At 40.9% G+C, this 21,555-nt stretch overlaps 1 protein-coding gene across 1 annotated transcript in view; it reads right to left on the minus strand.

The window, feature by feature from the left end:
* MROH9 (maestro heat like repeat family member 9) overlaps positions 1-21,555 on the minus strand; it is a gene marked incomplete at both ends in the record, with an annotated part of 79,672 nt that overhangs the window by 38,284 nt on the left and 19,833 nt on the right. Inside the window, 7 exons of the mRNA XM_080824517.1 lie at positions 2,609-2,758; positions 5,146-5,409; positions 6,325-6,449; positions 13,443-13,578; positions 17,037-17,141; positions 19,265-19,351; positions 19,934-20,069. Of these exons, the coding sequence (XP_080680643.1) occupies positions 2,609-2,758; positions 5,146-5,409; positions 6,325-6,449; positions 13,443-13,578; positions 17,037-17,141; positions 19,265-19,351; positions 19,934-20,069 (1,003 nt within the window). The remainder of the gene's footprint in view (positions 1-2,608; positions 2,759-5,145; positions 5,410-6,324; positions 6,450-13,442; positions 13,579-17,036; positions 17,142-19,264; positions 19,352-19,933; positions 20,070-21,555) is intronic.

A 21,555-nucleotide genomic window follows, 5' to 3' on the forward strand; every position in this document is an offset into this window, starting at 1 on the left:
TTAATAGGTCAACAAGAGCCTCTTTTTCCATGGCCACCTCTAAAGTGAGGCATTTCTTGGATGTAAGAATTCAGTCCTTCTCAGAATGACCAAGACAGCAATTAATGCACAAATAAGCACTAGAAGGAAGCATATTTATGTGTGTGACTACATAATGTAAAACATTTATTGGGATGAGAAATAAGCCTATGCATTTATTGATAGTGGGAAAATACCCCCCCTTTTTTTTAAGTTTATTTGGGGGAAGGTAGACTTCCTTATTTAAGAACATAAGCTCAGTATAGAAAACATGTATAAAAAACAACATGGAAGTTCCTCAAAAAGTTGAAAATAGAGCCCTATGACCCAGCAATCACACTACTGGGTATTTACTCTAAAGATATAAATGTAGTGATCCGAAGGGACACGTGCACCCCAATGTTTATAGCAGCAATGTCCACAATAGCTAAACTATGGAAAGAACCTAGATGCCCATCAACAGATCAATGGATAAAGAAGATGTGGTATATATATACAATGGAATACTGTGCAGCCATCCAAAGAAATGAAATCTTGCCATTTGCAATGATGTCGGTGGAACTAGAGGGTATTACGCTGAGCGAAATAAGTCAATCAGAGAAAGACAATTATCATATGATCTCTCTGATATGAGGAATTTGAGAGGCAGGGCGGGGGTTTGGGGGTAGGAAAGGAAAAAATGAAACAAGATGGGCTAGCGAGGGAGACAAACCATAAGAGACTCTTAAGCTCACAAAACAAACTGAGGGTTGCCAGGGGGAGGAGAGTATGGAGAGGGTGGTTGGGTTATGGACACTGGGGAGGGTATGTGCTATGGTGAGTGCTGTGAAGTGTGTAAACCTGGCGATTCACAGACCTGTACCCTTGGGGCAAATAATAGATTATATGTTAACAAAAATAATTTAAAAAACCCCCAAAACAAAAACAAACAAACAGAAAAAGAAAACATGTATATTTCAAGTCCTTTAAGGAGGAAGTCAAAATAATGGAACAGAATAACAACGGAACTGTATACTTCAGAAAACCTTTCTGACAATTAAAGAAGACTTGAATTTACATAGGGAATGGATGAACTATGTGTTCAAAGAATGGCCCAGAATGGTAAATACTGAGTCACATAATGCTGCAAATTCTATTCATAGGCCCTACGTCCGTTTTATTTTTTCCCCTTTCTATTAATTCTTGAAGAAGGAGATTACGAGATAGACCTGAAATTTGTCTCAAATTAATGGCTGTTTATTCAACATCAGATTTCACCCAACAAGATAACTTCGCTTTTTGTTTTGAACATATTCCTTAGCGATCAGAAGCTGAAATGTTGGTCGACGTAATTTACCTCTCACTGCAGTTGTCTCATACACAGTCAGTTATCCGTGCAGAACCCCCTGCTCCAAGCAATAAGTAGAAAATAAATGAATGAATAAACAAAGGGTTAAAAGTGCAGGACATTCTTCACGCTGCGTATGCTCCAAGGGGAACATGAAATGGGGGACACTAAACACTGCTCTTCTCCATAGACCTTTGAACGATGAGTTTAGAGCTCTTCCTTCTCACTCCCTTCTCCTTGCAGCATGACCCAGAACAAGCCAGCTATGTTACCGTGCACTCAGGAAGGCCATCATGATCCTCTTTAATTCTTAAGATTTGCCGTGTTAGATTTGCTTAGAGATTGTAAGCCCACATACTAAATGTGCAATTTAGGGATTTTTCAGGGCTAATTTTAACTGTGCACAATTTTCCATTATAACTGATTTTATTTTATTTTTAAAGTATTTTATTTGGTTCCTTTTACATAGAGAGCGCATAGGAGCAGGAGGAGGAGCCACGGGGGAGGGAGCGGGAAAACCTCACGCTGTCTTCACACCGAGTGAGGAGCTCTGCGCGGGGCCGGCTCTGCCAAGCCCCGCATCGTGACCTGAGCCAAAATGTAGTCCTGTGTGAGCTATGAAATGTGAGTTGCATTATTTTCTTGAGCTAAATGCTGTTATATTTACATCTATCACTGGCATCGCACAATACAAAGATGGTAAAAAATTTGATTTTCCTTTTTTTTTTTTTAACTTAGAAAGACATTAAATAGAAAATAGAAATGCCATGACACATTGAGAGAGAAAGAGACTGTGGAGGAGAGGCAAGAAACTCTTCAGATGTTTGTATATCTAAAGACACTTTTCCCCTCTGTTTTGAACAGGAAGCCCCACATTCATCGCACTTGGCCCCACAAATTGTGCAGCCGGCCCTACAGCGAGCTGAGGGTCCTTGAAAACGTTTCCTAGTGGCTACACAGAGGATTTCAAGTATATATGTGCCATTTTACTGGTTTTAATGTGTTCTTAAAAAAAACTGATGCAGATTTTGACAAGATGTTATGATTGGGTATGAATGGTAGGTAAACACTCTTGAGATTATTTTCTAAACTATTCCGCGGGCTTGAAGTACTTCACACACACACAAAGGCCTCATCGGATTAATAACACAATGAACGATAGCAAGAAACACACAGGAAAAGAAGTTTAGGCATATAAGAGAGGCAACAAGAGCACTTTAGAGAAGAAAACCCGTGTCTCTCTACTCACGTCGAGGATCTTACCATGGTGACCTTATGTGCGTGATATTCCAAGGTCAGCTTCAGCATGGTTGATGCCCTGAATGCGATTATGTTATTAGGTGAAGAGAGTCTCATGAGGAGGCTCCACACAAAGTCAGTCAGCAAGGACGGCAGCAGGGTGAATCCTACACTCTGAAACCAAAAAGGAGAGCCATGACCTCACGCCTTACCTACCCTAACGTGAGAAAGACAACTGAATTCAATCCTCCCGGAGGAAGCTCCCAGGCCAGGTAGGGCCACGTGGTTTTTGTAGGCCGTAGGCATTTTTGCTGTTGTGGCCCTCTTCCACCATTCAAAAATGTTAAAAATTGAATTTTACAACCGTATTGCTATTGAGATGACTATAATTCAAGTGGGATTACATTTTTTTTTTCTTCTGATTTTTAAAGTGGCTAAAACACTTTTATCTAGATAAGTCAACTCTGGGGCCAGGCCAGGAAAAAATGAAAAACCATGGCATTACAATTAGGAGGAACTGTAAAATATTGATTTTACACCAATTTAGCTGTTCAGATATTAGAAATTATTGTGGGATTCTTTAGTTTTGGAAATTAGTTTGCTGAGATCTGATACCATCATGATTAGCAGACGCAGGAGGGGACGAAGTAAAAAAGGCAGGATGATTCAAGGGGTGGACTTTCCTCTTTTTTTTTTTTTTAAAGATTTTATTTATTTATTTGACAGAGATCACAGGTAGGCAGAGAGGCAGGCAGAGAGAGGGGAGGAAGCAGGTTTCCTGCTGAGCAGAGAGCCCGATGCAGGGCTCAATCCCAGGACCCTGGGATCATGACCTAAGCTGAAGGCAGCAGCTTAACCCACTGAGCCCCCCAGGTGCCCGTGGACTTTCCTCTTTTACAGAGAAGGATCAAGAAACAGGGATAGAGAAAAAAGGCTCATATGTCAATGACTGAGGTACAAGAACTACAATTCAAACAATCCTTTTTTTTTTTTTTTTAAGTCAGAGTAATATCCATGGACCATAAAATAGCAAAATTACGTGATTACACATGGATCTCTCAGTTAAGAAAGATGGACGAATCACATTTTCTCCTTTCATATACACAAATATATGTATATATATTGCGTATTATATTATCAACACACACACACACACACACACACACACACACACATCATTTTCCCAAATTCAGAAGGTGCCCAGTCTAGCCAGTGAAAGCTTATCTGCACCCTCTTAAAAGGAAGGAGCTTAGCTCTTTTTGGTCAGTAGGGCAAACTTGAGGTTTGAGTAAAAACGGGGGACCCCCAGTCTCCCTCCTACTGGACAGAGGGGTGGTTCCTTGGAATGCTATGGAACAAAGCTAAAGGACGGTCACTAAGCTTGGTGAGATGGACTGACTGTCGCAAATAGTTTGCCCTTCTTTAAGAAAGCCAGATTTCATTATATGATTTGTTGAATTAAAAAAAAAAACCAAAACATTGAAATGGGGGAACATTCTCTTTTACCTCTTTATTTGTTTATTCAATGAAATTATTTTAGTGTCTATTTAAGAGTTGTAGAAGCAGCGATTTCTAGTGAAAATAAGAACTCCTGCTAGAAGTTTCTGTCACGTGAAGGTCCAGGTATGACAGTAGACATCAAATGACAGGGACTCCCTATAAAATGTGATCTACACGTAACTCTTTAGAAATATACCAATCCCATAGGACCAGCTGGATTCTTTAGAAATCACTTATATCTCCCCAATTTCTTACTCTTTTTTTAAACATTTCATTGATTTATTTATTTGAGAGAGTGAGTGAGAGAGAGAAAGAGAGAGAGAAAGCATGAGCAGGGGCAGGGGGAGAGGGTGAGGGAGAAGCAGACTCCCTGCTGAGCAGGGACGTGGGGCTCGATCCCAGGATCCTGGGGTCATGACCTGAGCCAAAGGCAGATGCTTAACTGACTGAGCCAGCAGGTGCCCCTTGTTTCTTACTCTGATACCATGTTATTACATATTCTTGATGCTACTCGTTGTAATGGCTGCGTGATATTCTATTAGCTTGATATTCCATAATTTATCATCTATTTCTCTGACACAAAATTTGTTAAAAAAAAAACAAAAAACCAAACATCTGTGAAGAACCTCTCCTCACAAATAGCTCTATCATTTTTAGTTTTTTTCCTTTGTGGCTCCTTCAGAAGACAGTGTCCTCTCTTATAACGGGTCACTCTATAAAAGAATGGCTTCTTAATCTGTAAACTGCTTTTTTAAAAAAATTGATCCTCCCTTTTCATGGTGTCTTGTTTAGAGCCGAAAACCTTGGCTGAAAACCTGGGTGCGTATCGTCCTGCTCTCCCCCTTTGGACTTTGTCTTTGGCCGTAGTCTTCTTGATCCCCTTGTTACAACCTCAGATTCTCTCAATCCAGCTGTTCTGATCTGCCGCTGAACGCCCCCGCCTCGGGGTTTTCCAGCTACTGCTCTCGCACACAGGGCCACACTGGCCTGCTTTGGTGTCACAAGTGGGACCCAAAGATGAGGTCATGAGTGCAAGGATCCGGGGCACCCTCCCCACAAACCCAGGATTTCCGGATCCGAAGAACCTTACACTCAGAAAAGACAAAACACAGCCTGAAATGGGTAGTAGCTAGGAAGGGGATCTGAGGAGGCGCCAGTCCTCCACTCCCAGCTCCATCGTGGTGCTCGGGATCCCAGGTCCAGGGTTCTGGAGTGGAGGATACAAGAATGTAGAAGAATTTTCGAGTAAACCTATAGAGATGCTTGGTTTCTTCACGCAAATGGACCATTCCATAGTCAACCAGTCTCATGATCTTTGAGGTGAACTGAATAAGAATAATGCTTGATTTTGGAAACACGTACCATCGTGCAAACACGTATTTAAGATATCTACGCAGTATTTTTGACCATATTAAGTAAGATGTATCGCTCCCACAGCTCCTCAGCCTCCCACAGTTCTGTTTCTTTCAGGCGTGGGAGGAGAAGTCACTGCTTTCTGTACCCAGTTTTAGGAGGAGCTGTAAGACCCCCCCCACCCCGTCAAGAGACGAACTCCCCTGAAGGACTTCCCCAGTAGCTTTGCTGAGCTGTTGGCTTGATGTGTGTGGCTAGAAGCCCATCTAGGGACAGCCTAGGCTACTGGCCAACCCAGGCGGCAGGGCAGGGTGACCTGTCAAGCGGATGGATAAGCCCACGGACTTTGAAGGAAGGGAGGGAGTACACGGAACCTCATGGTTTTTCCCCAGGGTTGGGTCGAGGCAAAACTATCTACTGGGCACTGAAGTTTATCACTTCAACTTAGAAATTTTTTTAACACTTTTTTTTTTTTTAAAACAAAATCTAAAGCAGGTTGTTTTGATGTTTGTTGAGTGAAACAAAACTATCGCAAAGCCTGTTAACTGGTGACTCCATTCAGTTTGCTAAATAACCAGAAGTTCCCCCTCTTTAGTGTATATTTAATGACCAAACAAAAAGAACTGTGAAACTAGAAAACACTTCTCTCATTTGCATTCTGTAAGGATTACATAAAATAATATCAATTGCCGTATTCAGGAATAACAGGCATCATTCTTATCCATAGAGATGAAAATTGGGAAAAAAAAGTTTGGGCTTCACCAAACTTTATAAAAACATGGAAAACATTAATTAAAAATATAAACTGTTGAAATAAGTTGCCACTAAAAGTAATAATACACATGAAATAAGTGTCATAGGATCAAGTGAAGGGGGGGGCAAGTTACCTGGGTAATTTTAGTTTTGTCCCGTTGCAAGACCTTAGGTAGGAATTCCATATCAGAGGGAGTAGTCAGGAGGCAGTGATCGCCAGACTTCTCACACATGGTGGATCTTTTTCTTTCGGTATCCGCTGCATTAAGGAAAAGAGTTTAAGGTTTTTACGTGATCATTCGTTCCTTCTACGACATTGCTATTTCCAGTTTCTCCTTCCTTCCCAATTCTGGAGATCTAAAGTATTCTGAACATTTAACTCCCTGCTAATACTTTCATCCCATCAAATGTTAGGACAGCACTGATCCAGGGTCCATAAACGTTCACACAAGGTCTCTGTGAAATACACATGCAGGACACAGACGATTTTAATCGGTTGCGCACATATTGAATACATTTAGGCCATCAAATGCATCACCCAGTGCACTGGAGAAACTGTGGCTAAGCTGGGGTGTTTATTGGTGGGAGAGTGGACTTGGGGTGTTTTGCGAGGAGCCTAGGAAGTTGCAGCATAGCAAAGCCAGAAGCTCTCAGTGAAGACCTCGGGCGCCGATGCTTTCAGTCCCGGAGAAGGGGAGTCTCAGTGATTTCACTGGTTTGCTAACAGCTCTGTAGCGATTTCACTGACCTACAGTTTATTTAAAATGTACAATTTTAAGTTTTTTTTTTTAATTTTTTTATTTTAATAAACATATAATGTATTTTTATCCCCAGGGGTACAGGTCTGTGAATCGTCTGGTTTACACATTTCACAGCACTCATCATAGCACATACCCTCCCCAATGTCCATTTCCCCACCACCCTCTCCCGTCCCCCTTCCCCCCCGCAACCCTCAGTCTGTTTCTTGAGATTGAGTCTTTTATGGTTTGTCTCCCTCCCAATCCCATCTTTTCATTTTTTCTTTTCCTACCTCCCCCCAAACCCCCCCACCTTGCATCTCCCCTTCCTCATATCAAAGAGATCATATGATAGTTATATTTCTCCGATTGACTTATTTCGCTAAGCATGATACCCTCTAGTTCCATCCACGTCGTCGCAAATGGCAAGATTTCATGTCTTTTGATGGCTGCATAGTATTCCATTGTGTATATATACCACATCTTCTTTATCCATTCATCTGTTGATGGACATCTAGGCGCTTTCCACAGTTTGGCTATTGTGGACATTGCTGCTATAAACATTCGGGTGCACGTGCCCCTTCGGAGCACCACGTTTGTATCTTTAGGATATATACCCAGGAGTGCAATTGCTGGGTCGTAGGGTAGCTCTATTTTCAGTTTTTTGAGGAACCTCCACACTGTTTTCCAGAGTGGTTGCACCAGCTTGCATTCCCACCAGCAGTGTAGGAGGGTTCCCCTCTCTCCGCATCCTCGCCAGCATCTGTCATTTCTTGACTTGTTAATTTTAGCCATTCTGACTGGTGTGAGGTGGTATCTCATTGTGGTTTTGATTTGTATTTCCCTGATGCCGAGTGATGTGGAGCATTTTTTCATGTGTCTGTTGGCCATCTGGATGTCTTCCTTGCAGAAATATCTGTTCATGTCCTCTGCCCATTTCTTGACTGGATTATTTGTTCTTTGGGTATTGAGTTTGATAAGCTCTTTATAGATTTTGGATACGAGCCCTTTATCTGATATGTCGTTTGCAAATATCTTCTCCCATTCTGTCAGTTGTCTTTTGGTTTTGTTAACTGTTTCCTTTGCTGTGCAAAATCTTTTGATCTTGATGAAATCCCAATAGTTCATTTTTGCCCTTGCTTCTGTTGCCTTTGGCGATGTTCCTAGGAAGAAGTTGCTGCGGTGGAGGTCAAAGAGGTTGCTGCCTGCATTCTCCTCAAGGATTTTGATAGATTCCTTTCGCACATTGAGGTCCTTCATCCACTTTGAGTCTATTTTCGTGTGTGGTGTAAGGAAATAGTCCAATTTCATTTTTCTGCATGTGGCTGTCCAATTTTCCCAGCACCATTTGTTGAAGAGGCTGTCTTTTTTCCATTGGATATTCTTTCCTGCTTTGTCGAAGATTAGTTGACCATAGAGTTGAGGGTCTATTTCTGGGCTCTCTATTCTGTTCCATTGGTCTATATGTCTGTTTTTGTGCCAGTACCATACTGTCTTGATGATGACAGCTTTGTAATAGAGCTTGAAGTCTGGAATTGTGATACCACCGACTTTGGCTTTCTTTTTCAATATCAATTTTAAGTTTTTAATATATGTATATACCAGTGAAAATATTACTGCAGTAAAAAATAAATAAATACAAAGTTTTTAAAAAAGCCCACAACCTTATTCATTCCCTCCAGCACACCTGCTGCCTGTGTCCACCCCGATCCAAAGGCAACCACAGATCTGCTTTCTGTTATCGGCTGTCAAGTTCGTGTTTTCTGTCTTCTAATTTTATAAAAATGGATTCACAGAGCATGTACTCTTCCACGATTTGGCATTTTTCACTCAGCAAGAGTATTTTGTGATTCATTCAAGTTGTCTGGATCAAGACTTCTTTCCTCTTTTATGATGACCTCCACTCCGTTGTAGGTGCGTACCATCGTCTGCTAATCCGTTTGCCGACTGGTAGACATCTGGGTTGTTTCCAGTTTTTGGCTTTTCCAGATAAAGGTGCTGTCAACATTTGTGTACAAGTCTTGGTGTGGATATCTGCTTTCACTCCTCTTAGGTAAGGCCTAAGTGATGGAGTGACTGGATCGTTTGGTCTGTGTGTGTTATCTTTTTTGGATACTGCCAAATTGTTTTCCAGAATTGTTGTACCATTTCACACTCCCTGTAGCAATGTGTGAGAGTTTCGGCGGCTTCACATCTTTAATAACATATGGTACGGTCAGCGTGTCAATTTGAGACATCCTAATGGGTATGGAGTGGGATTTCATTGCAGTTTTTAAGTTACATGTCTTTTATGACCAAATGTTGAACATCTTTCGGTGTGTGTCCTTGCCATCTGTGGTTCTTTGGTGAAATGATTCAAATAATTCAAATTCAAATTTACTATATTTTAATTTGTTTCTGTTTTCTTACTGAGTTTGAGTGTGCAGTTTTAAATTCTGGCTACAGGCCTTTTCTCAGATATGTAACTTGCAAATATCTTCTCCCAGTGTACGGCTTATCTCTTAACAGTGTCTTTCGAAGATTAGAACAGATTAATTTTTCATTTTTCAAATTTATAGGTCATGCTTTTGGTGTTGTATTTAAGAAGTCCTTGGGGCACCTCGGTGGCTCACTCAGTTAAGCATCTGGCTCTTGACTTTGGCTCCGGTCATGATTTCAGAGTCCTGAGATCGAGCCCTGCGATGGGTTAGGTTCTCTCTTTCCCTCTCCTTTTCGCCCTCCCCACTGCCCTCTCCTCTGTCCCCGTCGCAAAGGAAAAAAAAAAAAGGAAAAAGAAAAAGAAAATCTTTGCCTAATTCAAGGTACAAGAACTTCTTTTAGTTTCACAGTTTCAGGTTTTACATTTAGTCTTATGGGTCCATTTTGAATCAACTTCTGCATTATGTAAAAGATACAGATCAAAGTTCTTTTCTTTTGCGTGTATATAACCAATTTTTTCAACCCTATTTACTGATGTTTTCTCTTTCTTCACTTAACTGCCTTTGAACTTGTATCAAAAAGCATTTGACCATACATATGTGCATCTACTTATAAATTTCTGCTCCTGTTTTCTTGAGGAACACTGGTCTGTAGTTTTGCTTTGTTTTTGTTTTTCTTACAATGTCTTTATGTGCTTTTGGTATCAGAATTTTGCTGTCCTCACTGAATGAGCTGGCAAGCATTCAGTCTTTCTCACATTTTGGTAAGAATTTGAATAGGATTGATACAGTTTCTTCCTTTAACTGTTTGCTAGATCATTTCATTTTGGAGTTTTCTTTATAGGTATTATATTTTCACTTTGCTCAAAACACTTTCGATTTCCATTTTTATTTCTTTTTCTGAATAATGGGTTATTTAGAAGTGGATGACCTGGTTTCCAAATATTTTGAATTTTGAATTTTCCAGATTCCTTTCTGTTTTTTATTTCTAATTTAATTCCATTTTGGTCAGAGAATATATTTTGCATTAATTAAAGACATTTTGCTTTCTTAAGACTTGATTTATGGCTTGAATACAGTCTATTCTGGCAAATTTTGTTTTTTGTTTTTCCTTGAGAACGTTCCTTGAGAACGTTCATTTTTCCATTAATGGTGGAGTGTGCTATAAATGTCAATCAGGTCAAGTTGGTTCAAGTCTATATCCTTAACACTTTTCTGTGTCATTATGAATTATTGAGAGCGGGGTACTGAATTCTCTGATTGTAATTCTAGATCCATTCCAGTTCTATCCATTTTTGTTTACTGTATTTTGATTTTTAATTTTTATATATTTTTTGTTTTTAGGGACATATGTATTTAGGATTGTTATGTCTTATTACTTAATTGACAACTTTATCATTATGAAATTACCCTCTTTCTCCCTGGATGTGTTCTTTGCTCTGAATTTTATATATATATACACACACACACATATGTATGTCTTTTATGTATAAATTTTATGTAAAAATGTGTATTTTTATATATTTTTTTGATATTGACTCAGCCACTCTAGTTTCCTTTTGACTAATGTTACTATGTTATATCATTTTCCAACTTTTAACTTTTATTGTCTTTGTGGCTCTGCATTCAAAGTGGATGTCTCATAGGCAGCATGTAGCTGAGCCTTGTTTTAGCCCAGTCTGAGAATCTCTGCCTTTCCATTGGAGGTATTCAGAATATTTACAATTACTCCAGATGGCGTTAAGTCTTCACTATTTGTTTCCTATTTTTCCTGTCTGTTCTTCTATTTTTTTCTTCTTTGTCTTGTCTTATCTCCTCCTCCTCCTCCTTCTTCTTCCTTGAAAGAGAGAGAAAAAGCTGGGAGTGGGGGATGGGGGAGCAGCAGAGAGAGAGGGAGAGAATCGTAAGCAGATTTGGCGCTCAGCATGGAGCCCAACATGGGGCTGGATCTCATGACCCTGAGATCATGACCTGAGCTGAAGTCAAAGGTTGGTCACTCAACCAACGGAGCCACCCAGGCACCCCTTTTTTGTCTTCTTTTAAAGTACTTAAACATTACATCCCCAATTTGGTTTATTATACGTAACTCTTTGCTACATCATCTACGAGGCTGCTTTAAGGTTTATATTATCTATCTTTAGCTTTTCACAATTTACCTTTAAGGGATATTTCATGACTCTGTGCAAGAACCTTGAACTGTGGTCACATTTCCTCTCTCAATCCTCTGAACTATTCTCATATATTTAGCTTTGACATTGTGATTATGTTTTGCCTTCAAAAGGTGATCGTTGTTTTAAAAGATTTAAATAACGAGAAGGGAATTTTAGTATTTAATTACATAGTTGTGCCCCGTTATTCTTAATCCCTTTATGTAGATCCAGATTCTCCCCTGGATTTTTTTTTTCCTGAAGGATTTCCTGTAGTATTTCTTATAGTCTGCTGGTGATGAATTCTAACCGCTCTTGAATATCTAAACATGTCTTTATTTCACTTTTGTTTTTAAAAGAATTTTTGCTGACTGAAGAATTCCAGATTGCCTTTTTTTTTTCTTTCAGTACCTTGGGAGGCTGCACAACTGTCTATGGCTTTTATTGTTTTGGGTGAGAAATCTGCTGTCGTCTTTACCTTTGCTCCTCTGAATGAAATGTCTTTTTTCCTCTGGCTCTCTTTTAAATTATATTGTTGATCTCTGCTGGAGTGTCCTTCCTCTCAGACATTGCAGTTTTCATCTCCAGAGGCTTAGGTGAAGTCTTTCAGAAATCCTTCTGTATCCCTGCTTCACACACTCACCTTTTTCTCTGACTCCCTCAATGAGTGGAATATATTACAATAATTGTTTTAATGTCCCTGTCTACTAATTCTATCATCTGGGTCAGTTTTGATGAATTTTTCTCCTCATTATGGGTTTTAGTCTGCTTCTTTGCATACCTAGTAATTTCTACTGGATGTCAGACACCGTGAGTGTTAACTTGGTGAGTGCTGGAATCTTTGTATTCTTGGGCTTCATTCTGATGAACATTTAAAGTATTTGGAGATCATTTGATCTTTTTCGATCTTGTTTTTAAGCTTTGTTCAGTGGCACTAAAACAATTTAGTCTAGAGATAATTTTTTTTCTTCTAATGAAACAAATGCTTTGAGTACTCTCATTGCTTATAAATTAGGAAGTTTTAAATTCTGGCTTATAGTCACAGGCACGATTCCCAGCCTTTGGGAGTTCACTGGATTTTTTTTCTCTAATCTTTCTCCCCCGGCCTCAGGTAGTCCTTACGGGTTCTGATCCCTCCACACCTGAATGGTTAAAGTGGACCCTGGCAGGTCTCTGGAGTTCTCTCTTTGGGTCCTCCTCCTGCTACTCAGGTCCCAGACCTGTAAACAGGTACTCAGACCTGCAAACTCTAGCTGCCTTGATTCCTAATTCTGTCTCTCCAAAGTGGTGAGACGACTGGGTTAGAGCCTAAAAACTCCCTTTAGGCGGTAAGCTCGGGTGATTGTAATCCCACCTCATTTATTCATTTGTTCCCATCTCTCAGCAATCACTGTCCTTTGTTATCTGATGTTCAATGCCTTAAGAACAATTATATACATTTATATAGTTAATAATCATGTATTATGGGAGGATAAATCTTTTATCCGTTTAAGTTATTTGGAAATAGTTTGATACTTTCAGGACTTGCTTTTATGCTTTGTGAGGCTGCCCACAGCAACACTGACTTTAGTGTTGGGCTAATTTTTCCCAACCACCGAAGCGAGAATCTGAATATTCTATCTGATGCCCCATCAGAGGGGAAAAGTATGCCTCCTTTTAAAAAGTCCCATTGGTAATCTTTCTTCTTCCCTTCCTCCCCACAGCATTCCCGTCCCCACCATTAACACACAACACTAATCAAAGTATAGTACTTTATAGATCTTGAAGAACCAAATATTACTAGCATATTTTGCTAATTCTAAAAAAGATTACAAAATATGTTTCAGAAAGTGAGACTACAGGTCTTGGGAAGGATTTAGAAATCTACAGAGCCTTCTTGGGATCCTTAAGTGGAAAAATTAGGGACAAATCCTTAGTATCCATTAGAAGAGACGGTGTGAACCGTTCTTACCATTCTGACACTTTGCAATGCAGAGGAGGTGGTACAGTCCTGAGGATGCCTGTTGTGTGATTACGGGATCACTGTGGCAACACAGAAGAGACAATTCTGCTGCCAGGACACCCAGACATGGGGCATCAACACTTGCCTAGTGGAAAAACAGAGGAGGAAAAAAATGCATTTGCTGTGCACAGTTAACATGGAATGTCTGTATCTGATCCTCTAATATATATGTATCAGACTAGGATCAGATGATGAACTTCAGAATTTACAAAACCTATATTCAAATCTGTTCCTGAGCCTCAATTTCCTCATCTGTAAACTGCGGACAACAAATGCTATCTTGTAGTAGTTACTGGGGGGACTAGTAATGACAAAAAGAAAGTTCCAAGCCAGTTGCTCCGGGGAAATCATCTTCCCTGTGCGCTGCTCTGCCTCTTGCCCTTGCCCTCCCCTGCGGCTCCCTCCCCGCCGCAGCATTCGGGATGTGTGTCTCTCCCAAGCTGTGTCTTCACACTTCCTACAGCTTCCATTTGGACTCACCTCTACCTTTACTTGTGGAGTTTGTTTTGCCGGGCTTCAGGTCGATTTCTGGGGTGTTCAGGATAATTTGAAAATTATCTACTTGTATCCTTGAGACAACGTGAGCCTAGGGTCCTCCCACTCCACGGCTATCACCCGCCTTACATCCCACCCGTCTTTCAAATGCTGATGTGCCGAAGGAACAAACCGGGGGAAAATCTTTCTGTCCATGATACACCATGACACGTTTAGCTCACATTTCCTTGTCTGTTTGAAAACTGAACAGTTTAATGGAAGGGACGAACATGACAGCACAGAGGTCAGATAAGGAGAATTACTGCGTTAAAAAGTATTTTTGATAGAAAATCAAAATCAAAATCCAAATCCTGACGACAACTGGCAGTCAGGCTTGTTCAATAGGATGAGGGCCCCTGAGACTCTAGAAGACATTGGCTAGGGTAGTTTATGGGGGAAGAAAAGTCTTCCCACTGAACGGATGGCACCTGAGAACAGAACGGATCGTTACACATAATCAGAGAAGGGCAAACAAGTCCTCACTGATGATGTTCCGTGGGTCAGACGTGGAGGTACACAGAGGAGGCCTGTGGGAAGCTCAGCTTTTAATTTAGTAATACATCCAGCTGTTTTGGTTCGTGTATTTGTCCTCTCTCCTCCATTCATTTCACGGACTTAACCATCTTTAGAGGACGTCACCGTAAACAGAAAGTTAGGTTTTATGCCTCGGTGGATGACCGGGCTGGGGCGAGGGGAGCCTCGCTGTCCCGGAGAACGCTGGTGTGCCTCCACCTGCTGGCGCTCGGGCACATTGCAGAGCAAAGTGGGACGTCACCCTACGTGGCTTCTCGAAGGAATCTGTTCTAGGTAGGAACCGTCAACTCAGGAGAGCCTTCTGCCCCAGAAATGGAATTGCATATTTATCTTTTCACAGTTGAGGGGTGGGCTGTGTGTAGGGGGGAATGAACTCTATGAACATAATCAAAGTTGAGAAGAGGAGATAGAAGATGACAAAACTCCAAAATGTCTTACCTGTTACCTGAGTGGAACTCACTAGAATGAACGAACGAACGAATGAATATATGTACACTGAATGAAAATGCGGAAGCAGGTAGAAGCATGCGAGTAGGTCTTGCTCAGACTGTCCCCATCAAATTCTTGCTGAGTGCCTGAAACATTCGGGGCCTGTGCAGCAAGGAGGCCGGAGATGTGAACTACACTCAACATCAAGCCTTGCTGAAGAACTTGGTGTGATTCGCCTTTCAAACATGGGAAGGGACACCAGCCATTTTAGAGAACCGGAGAGCCTGAAGACTGAGACAAACCACTTCATCTCTCTTTTGAAATAATCAACAGGATGCAAAGAACATCACGGTTTACTTTTCCTCGTGTAAGCAAACTGTGTAACATCCCAAAGCTGATGTTAAACAAAATAGTAAAAATTCAGTTATGTTCTAAGGGTTATGTAGGCTTTTTGTCTCAATAGGTCTGGAAGCAATTTGTATAAGTAGTAGAAAATGGCTACACGAAGATGGTATCATAAATGTATGTTTCTGATCCCCTTTATTCTGAACTCCTAAAATATTTCAAACAATCAGAGGAGCAATTAGAAGTGCACTTTTAAAAGTCACAGTTGAGGGGCGCCTGGGTGGCTCAGTGGGTTAGAGCCTCTGCCTTCGGCTCAGGGCATGATCCCGGGGTCCTGGGATCGAGCCCTGCATCGGGCTCTCTGCTCAGCGGGGAGCCTGCTTCCTCCTCTCTCTCTGCCTGCCTCTTGGCCTACTTGTGATCTCTGTCTGTCAAATAAATAAATAAAATCTTAAAAAAAAAAAAAAGTCACAGTTGAGGACGAGCTATGGTGAGTGCTGTGACGTGTGTAAGCCTGACGATTCGCAGACCTGTACCCCTGGGGCAAATAATACATTATATGTTAATAAAAATAATTAATAAAAAAATCACAGTTAAGGATGAGTTGCAAAACAGAGGTTGGGTACACAGTATCTGTAAGAGTGAGAAATGTTTATAGATAGTAAGGTCTCTTAGAAGGAAGGCAATGATGGTATTAAAAATAGAGAAAACTTCAGCAAATACCGGCAATTATGAGATGCCTATTTGTTCTCCATTTGAAAGGCAACAATTAGAAAGTCCAGCGACTTGCCCGTGTCGTGGAGGTGTAGGGAAACAATCAGTGTAACATCCGCAGGAGTCCGAACCAGGTCATTGTGTAGTGCTGAAACAATAACATTCCTACTCTGTGATCTGTCATCTTTCTCAGTATTTCTAAGTACGCATGTACTTGAACAAAGGTGACCATTTGTATACTGTTGAACTAAAAAAACCCCCTAAATATACCTGAATGTGCATCTATAAGTAGATTACAATATATTAAAACGATGGATAGATGCTTGGGCTGAAAGAATGCGACAACTCCACACGTATTCCCATGGAGATCCCTGAGGAACGTACTGTTAGTGAAAAATCGAATTGCAGAACCAGGTATAAATATAATGTGGTTTTAATAAAGAAGCACTAAGTAAAAATCCGTGTATCTCAGAGCGTGCGTGCGTGTGCGGGTGTGCGCACGGGAGGCTGTCAGCGGGGCCCCTGTCACGGCAGCACGCGGGGGAGGGGAGTGAAGACTTCTGCCCCATCGCTGGCGTGCTCTGCGATGACACGACTCAGGAATTACTTGCATAAATTTCAAATAAATGCCTAATAGTTTAAAAATATTTTAGGAAAAGGAGAAATAAGGAGGAAAGAGGGATGGAAGGATTTATAAGGTTGCACGTAACACTGGTCGCGATCCACAGAGAATGCGGGGAGTCAGCGAAAAGTCTGGCACACTCATTCTGTGCGTAGAAAGCATAAAGGGTCTTCGCAACTGGTTGAGAAACTCTGCTCTGACGGACCTGAATCATGGAGTATATTGACTCTTTTCTTCATGTCCCACCCTGCCAGCACGGTCATACCAAGCAGGCGCTTGGGAGTTTTCAAGGCCCAAGGCTCGGAAAGTGAGGCTATGGCAATGCGGCCTCAAAGCACGTGGCGTGACGGCGCTCTGTGACTTACGTATCCCCTGACTCTCCGGGATGCAAAGCTTAGCACCCTGCTGATGATCACCATAGCCCTCTCCTGCAGGTAGGAGCTATCTTCGTTCATCCACACAGCCATGTCCTGTGGAAAACACAGTCATCACCCTAGAGCCTGGGGTTTCCACGTCTACAAGTTCCCTCCATTAGTCTCCAACTTCACCAAGTCGAGGGCCCCCACAGACCCTGATTATTTCATATCTAACCTACATTGATCTCAAAATGATGACAAGCTAGGAGTACACTAGTTCATCTCCTGTCATAACTACACTTGGGTTGTATGTTATTTAATTTTATGCAATGAATATTTACTCATGATGTGCCTTGTAAGTCACTTTGTCAGTCATCACGGAAAGTTTATCAAGAGGCTGTCGTGGGATTGTTAGCAGCTTCTCCTGCTTTTCTTTCAAAGTGCATATCCGCTCTCTCTGTCTCTCTCATCACAGGATCTGATTTTTAGTTTTAAAAAAGAATTGAAATGTCATCTGATCCTGAAATGTCATCTCACTCCAGAATTTCCTCTGCAGACTCAACACCCAGATATTTTCTGGCTCATAGTTGCAGAGAATATTCCTGGAGACAGCTCGGTTAGAAAGTTCTTGCTAATTTTGATTCAACTCCATCTAGCTGTAACTCTGTTTGTTCTAAGCCTTCAGATGCGGCGACATATTTACAAGCTTGGGAAGGGAAGAAACGGCATATGCCTCACATACCAACCACCACTAATGGATTTCATTCTTTCTTTCTTTTTCTTTTTCTTTTTTTTTTAAAGATTTTTATTTATTTATTTGACAGACAGAGATCACAAGTAGGCAGAGAGGCAGGCGGGGGTGGGGGGTGGGGAGCAGGCTCCCGGCTGAGCAGAGAGCCCAATGCGGGGCTCGATCCCAGGACCCTGAGATCATGACCTGAGCTGAAGGCAGAGGCTTAACCCACTGAGCCACCCAGATTTCTCAAGGCACTCTGTTTGAATGCACAGTATTTGTGCTAAATCTCCTTTCACTTGCTCCCATTGTAGAAAACTGTTCTGAAGTCCATTTCCTAGGGCAGAAGAGTCTCTAAATCCCAGGGAGGGTCAGCCTGTGCCTTTCCCAAGAGCGGGTTTTTAGCTCTTTTTGAGAATCAAGTGAGTTTCTAGACATGGAAGGTATGAGGACAACATAGTCAAGGGACAGGTTTCCAAGTTAGAGAGCCCCCCCCACTTCATTAGCGTGGCATATATTATTGCTTCCATTTCCTTATCAGCAAAATGGGGGAGAATCATAGTAGCTTCCTTGGAGGGTTATTTTAAGGATTAAATGAGATAACCTATATGTGAAATATTCAGCTTAGTTAACCTGATGTAGAGTAAATGCTCACAACAGTAGTTTATTGGTTGAAAGAGCATGCATGGGGAGGTGATTGTAATAATGGGATAATAATAAGGACTTTAAAGAGTTGTGAGGTTAAATTTTTAAAAATGCACAGAAAATACTCAAGTTGGGCACAAATTAACTCCGTGTATTTTATTTTCCCTCGCACTCCTTCTTGTCTTCCCAGATGCCAATTCTGCTTCTTTACTTGAATGTATTTTATGATTCGCCTAAACTCGTAATGCTCCTAGTAGAATAAGTCAACCTGGTTTCCCAGTATTTCCAGACAGGTGCCACCGATGGCATCAGATTAGAAGCCGTTGAGGATCGTAAGACACCCTGAGCGGCCTCCTGTCTCTGCCTGGGACGGTAAAGACACCGTGAGGTCCGGATGTAAGTGGGGGTTCGGACCGTTGTTGGGCTTTGCTCTGTCACCACGGTGTCCGTGAAGCCAGGATGCTTCAGCTCCAGCGGTGCTGGGGAGGAAGCAAGCGCACGGAGACCATCACGGCACGGCCGCGTGGACCCGCCGGTAGTCCAAGCCGATCGCCCTCTCTTTTCTGCTAAACCACACTGTATCACTCTTACATTGCCACAGAACATTTGGCTTCTTAAGTGTTTTGTTGCTGCCATCTTCCCAAAATTGAATTCTTAAAATTATGTCTCTTTAATTGAAATAAAGGGAAGCGATTTCACTTTGGGGATAATTAGACGGCTTGGGGGGAAAAGAAAAAAAAAAATCAGCCACCAAACACTTGAAGGAGACTTAAGTATAGGAAAAGGGAAATACTAAGTGAAATATAATGACCTCTTTAGATTTAAGACAAGAAAACAAAATTGCTCATTTTCCCTTTACCTTTAAGATTTGCAGTTTGTAGAGATCTTTAGACACTAAGATCAGAAGAGTGTCCTCAAATAAGTTTAAAGTGTTTTGATATAAATTCTGAAAAACAAAAAAAGTGACACAAGCAGCCGGCCAGGTAAAATTAGACATAACTTTGTTCAGTGTCTATGGCTTCATGCCCCGGGGTCCCGCGTTCTCCCCATAAACTGAAGGTAAGAGAGGAGAGAGACGGCCAGAGAGACGAGAGCTCTCAGGACCACGTGCCATGCACCACCCTCCACCTTCCAGGGCGGGTGCGCCGTGTAGCTGTGCTGGGGAAACTGAGACCAGAGATGTCGCTCCCCTCACTGCAGGGCTGGTCCTCCCTCCGCCTCTCCCTGCTCTTACTTCCCTTCTTGGAGCTTTTGTCCATAAACTCTTGTCCTTGCTAAAATAATTAACCAAAAATCTCTTCATTCATCTGTTCCTGTAACTCCTATACAACCATCAAATCCCATGAGTTGTAGAATTCACAAGGAGTCCAGGGGGTACGGATGAAAGCTGGAAGACACTGTGGTTAATCTATGGTATCGATAAAAGGTGAAGGACATAGGAAGGATTGTGACCTGCGGAGGGGCGCTCTGCGGGACTGCTGTGCTACGCGGTGACGGCTCCTAACAATTTAGGGAAGCAAACGCTCACCTGCAAGTCCTCTTTGTCATCTTCCCTGTTTCCCATTTCCTTCACTTCCTCAAGACTTGGTATAGAAAATACCATTTTAAAGGAGGACTTTATTATCTTCAGTTGGGTTTCAAACTGCAGTAGGGGATCTACATAGCTGGTAAGAAAGAGGTGTAATTATTAAAAAGAGGAGAGAACAAATGTAATCTAAGTTTAGAGGCTTTTTCTGGTGTAAGGGAGAATGTACTAGAAAATGAGGCCCAGCTCTTGGCTTTATTTAACATGTGGGTTTTACATATTCTCATAAAAATGACAATGGTGCTTTAAATGTAAAGGAATGAGTTTCTTTTTAAAAATCATCTGTAATCAGTTATTTAGAAACCAGAATATATTTCTCCATAGACACAATAACGTAAAGAGTGGTTACAATTCCAGGCAAACCCGCAAAGCCATGCTGAGCTTTAGCTGAAATATATTACTGCCACATTTTCTCTAAGCTGTGATACTACGCTTCTTACATTTTAATGTTTCTGAAATTATTGGGATGCAGCCTCTAATTCTTGGCAGAAGAAACCTGCTGTCAGCAGTTGGAAAGACAAGTTATGACACAGTTGTTATCCCTTAGATATGTGTGATGTGGATAACAATCCTTCCTGATTTTTTTTTTGAGGTGAAAATATTATTTTTTTTTTTGGAAAAGATAGTGATATAGATGGTAAGGTAGGAAATTTTATATTGGACTCAGAATATCTTTTTTTCTACTGGACGGGAAAATCAAAGTGTCTAATCCCACTGTTTGAAATGGAATTTCTTAGACTATGTTAGATAATTTTCAAATCTTGGGAAGATTAATTTGACTTATTCATAGCTTGAATGAATTATTAGACTCTGAACAGCTTCCAGTAGAATTTTCAGGGGAAGATATTTAACTTTTAGGACTAAATAACTTGGCTTAGGAAAATGCAAAATTAAGATTTTGATGAAATAGTAAATAGTTTCTTTCAATGTACTTTGAAATCATACCACTAGTTCTAAAAATGCTAAAATGTTCCAAATCATGACTAAAGATAAGAAAAGTAGCATGATCCTCTAAGCCTGTGCATAACTGCTAATGGGCAACAGATCTTCAAATTTTAAATATGAGGAAGGTTGAGTGTGAGACATTGATGATGCTAAAGAAAAAAGACACATGCAAATCTATGCATCAACATGGACAACTGCCGTTAAGGATACATTTTTTTTTGATGCACTTGTAATTAGCTTTCAAAAGAATAGTTATTAAATTACTAATGTGTTTTACAGTAAGTGACATCTTAGAATTAAGAATTTCAGTGTAAATGTTTTTTTTATATTCCAGGGTGCACAACCAGGTGATAGAGAAAGGAACTTGGGAAAGAAGAATAAGCATTCCTCACTCAATTACTGTATGATCAGTAAGCAAAAGGCAACACATACTTTTGCAAGTATAATTTTAAGAATCACAATTGAATAGAACAAAGCAGATGCCTCCTAATAAAAGCATGGGGAAATTATATTAAACAGATCACAAAGAAATCAGGAGGGACATTTTAATATGATAAAATGTTTAGTTCAAATAAAAGAATATTGAGAGATAAATATACGATCATTTGAAATAATAAAAG

Source organism: Martes martes, assembly GCF_963455335.1.
Source record: "Martes martes genome assembly, chromosome: 15".
NCBI lineage: Eukaryota > Metazoa > Chordata > Mammalia > Carnivora > Mustelidae > Martes > Martes martes.